The sequence below is a fragment of the Cynoglossus semilaevis genome, chromosome 20, assembly GCF_000523025.1.
Source record: "Cynoglossus semilaevis isolate Cse_v1.0 chromosome 20, Cse_v1.0, whole genome shotgun sequence".
NCBI classification, from domain to species: Eukaryota; Metazoa; Chordata; class Actinopteri; order Pleuronectiformes; family Cynoglossidae; genus Cynoglossus; species Cynoglossus semilaevis.
This window is the reverse complement of record NC_024326.1, coordinates 192,451-193,698: the sequence shown is the minus strand read 5'-3', so window position 1 is coordinate 193,698 and position 1,248 is coordinate 192,451. Positions and strand designations below refer to the sequence as shown.

Below are 1,248 nucleotides of genomic sequence, written 5' to 3'. Positions count from 1 at the left end.
GTGGGGAGCAAGGGCGGGGGCCGGGGCCGGCGGGGGCGCGGGCGGGGCGGCGGGCGTGGAGGCAGGGGAGGCCGCGGCGGGGGAGGCAGCCGAGTGACACGCGGGGGAGGACGCTCTGAAAAGGTAACAATAAAAGCTGCCAGCAGTGTCTATGACCGAGGATTTAGCTCAGCGAGTGGACACTGGCTCTAAAACCACTGACTTGGAAAACACAGAGGCCTCGAAAATAACACAGCAGTGAATACAGGCTCAAAGGCACAAAACTGACAGGCCCATCCAATGACGGCAGCCAGGGCCTCGTGTGTCTGCTCTGGACTGTGTACAAGAACTAAACAGCAACTGCATGTTTTGCACTTAAATATACCAGTGATGTAACAGGTTAGGGTGTCACAATTACTCGATATCACAATTAATTGCGATATTAAGCGTTACAACCAATTGATCGGAACATTCCCTGAATAGTGGCAGAAAATATTAACCAAGTTAGGCGTACATCAAATAGAACGAAAACGACATGTTGCCGCGTGTTGCTTTTTTTTCAGTCCCCGCAAGTTACACTAAAAAAGGAGTACAGCTGCAGTGAAGTGCAGAGGATCTGAATAGTTGCAGCTTCTGCTCGCGTTATCACAACATCCTGTTTTGGCCGCGGTGTTTCGGTGATTAAAATCTTTTGGCCAAAATAAACGGAAATCCACTTTTTGAAATACATGTCAGTACTCTCCTTTAACCTGCACTGGTTCAACATGGTCTTTTAGTCTTGTTCTGAGAACGGGTCACACTTTCTACACTATAACAAATAATGGACTAGGCTTGTTTGTTGTTGTTGTGTTGTTCCTCATTCTGAGGAAATGTTTTAACTTGGTGACTATGATGAATGGTCAGGTTGAGAACAAAGCACGTTTAAATTTCTTCAGACCCGGCCGGCCGTCCATGAGGTCAGGCAACTTGTAACACGATTCAGTTAGAAGCGTTCGGTGAAAAACACAGATCAATCGTGAGTAGCACATTGTATCCACCCGAGGTAACTGGACCTTCTCATGTTTCCTCCTCCAGGCCAGCGGAGCATCAGTCCCCAACGTGGATGATCCCGAGGCCTTCCCAGCCCTGGCCTGAGAGGCACCTTTTCCAACACCAGCCCACCCATCAGCCCTTCCGGGGGCCCCTCCTCTACGAGGCTTGCATGCTTACCACATCTTCCAAGTATATAAGAAAAGAAAGGAAAAAAAAAAAAAAAAAAAAAAAAAAAAA

The 1,248-nt window shown here is 48.2% G+C and overlaps 1 protein-coding gene across 1 annotated transcript in view; it reads left to right on the top strand.

Annotated features, from left to right (window-relative positions):
- The window catches only part of serbp1b (SERPINE1 mRNA binding protein 1b), an 8,917-nt gene extending 7,669 nt beyond the window's left edge, over nucleotides 1-1,248 (top strand). The window contains exons 9-10 of the mRNA XM_008333602.3: nucleotides 14-123; nucleotides 1,054-1,248. Of these exons, the coding sequence (XP_008331824.1) occupies nucleotides 14-123; nucleotides 1,054-1,113 (170 nt within the window). The 3' untranslated portion in view covers nucleotides 1,114-1,248. The remainder of the gene's footprint in view (nucleotides 1-13; nucleotides 124-1,053) is intronic.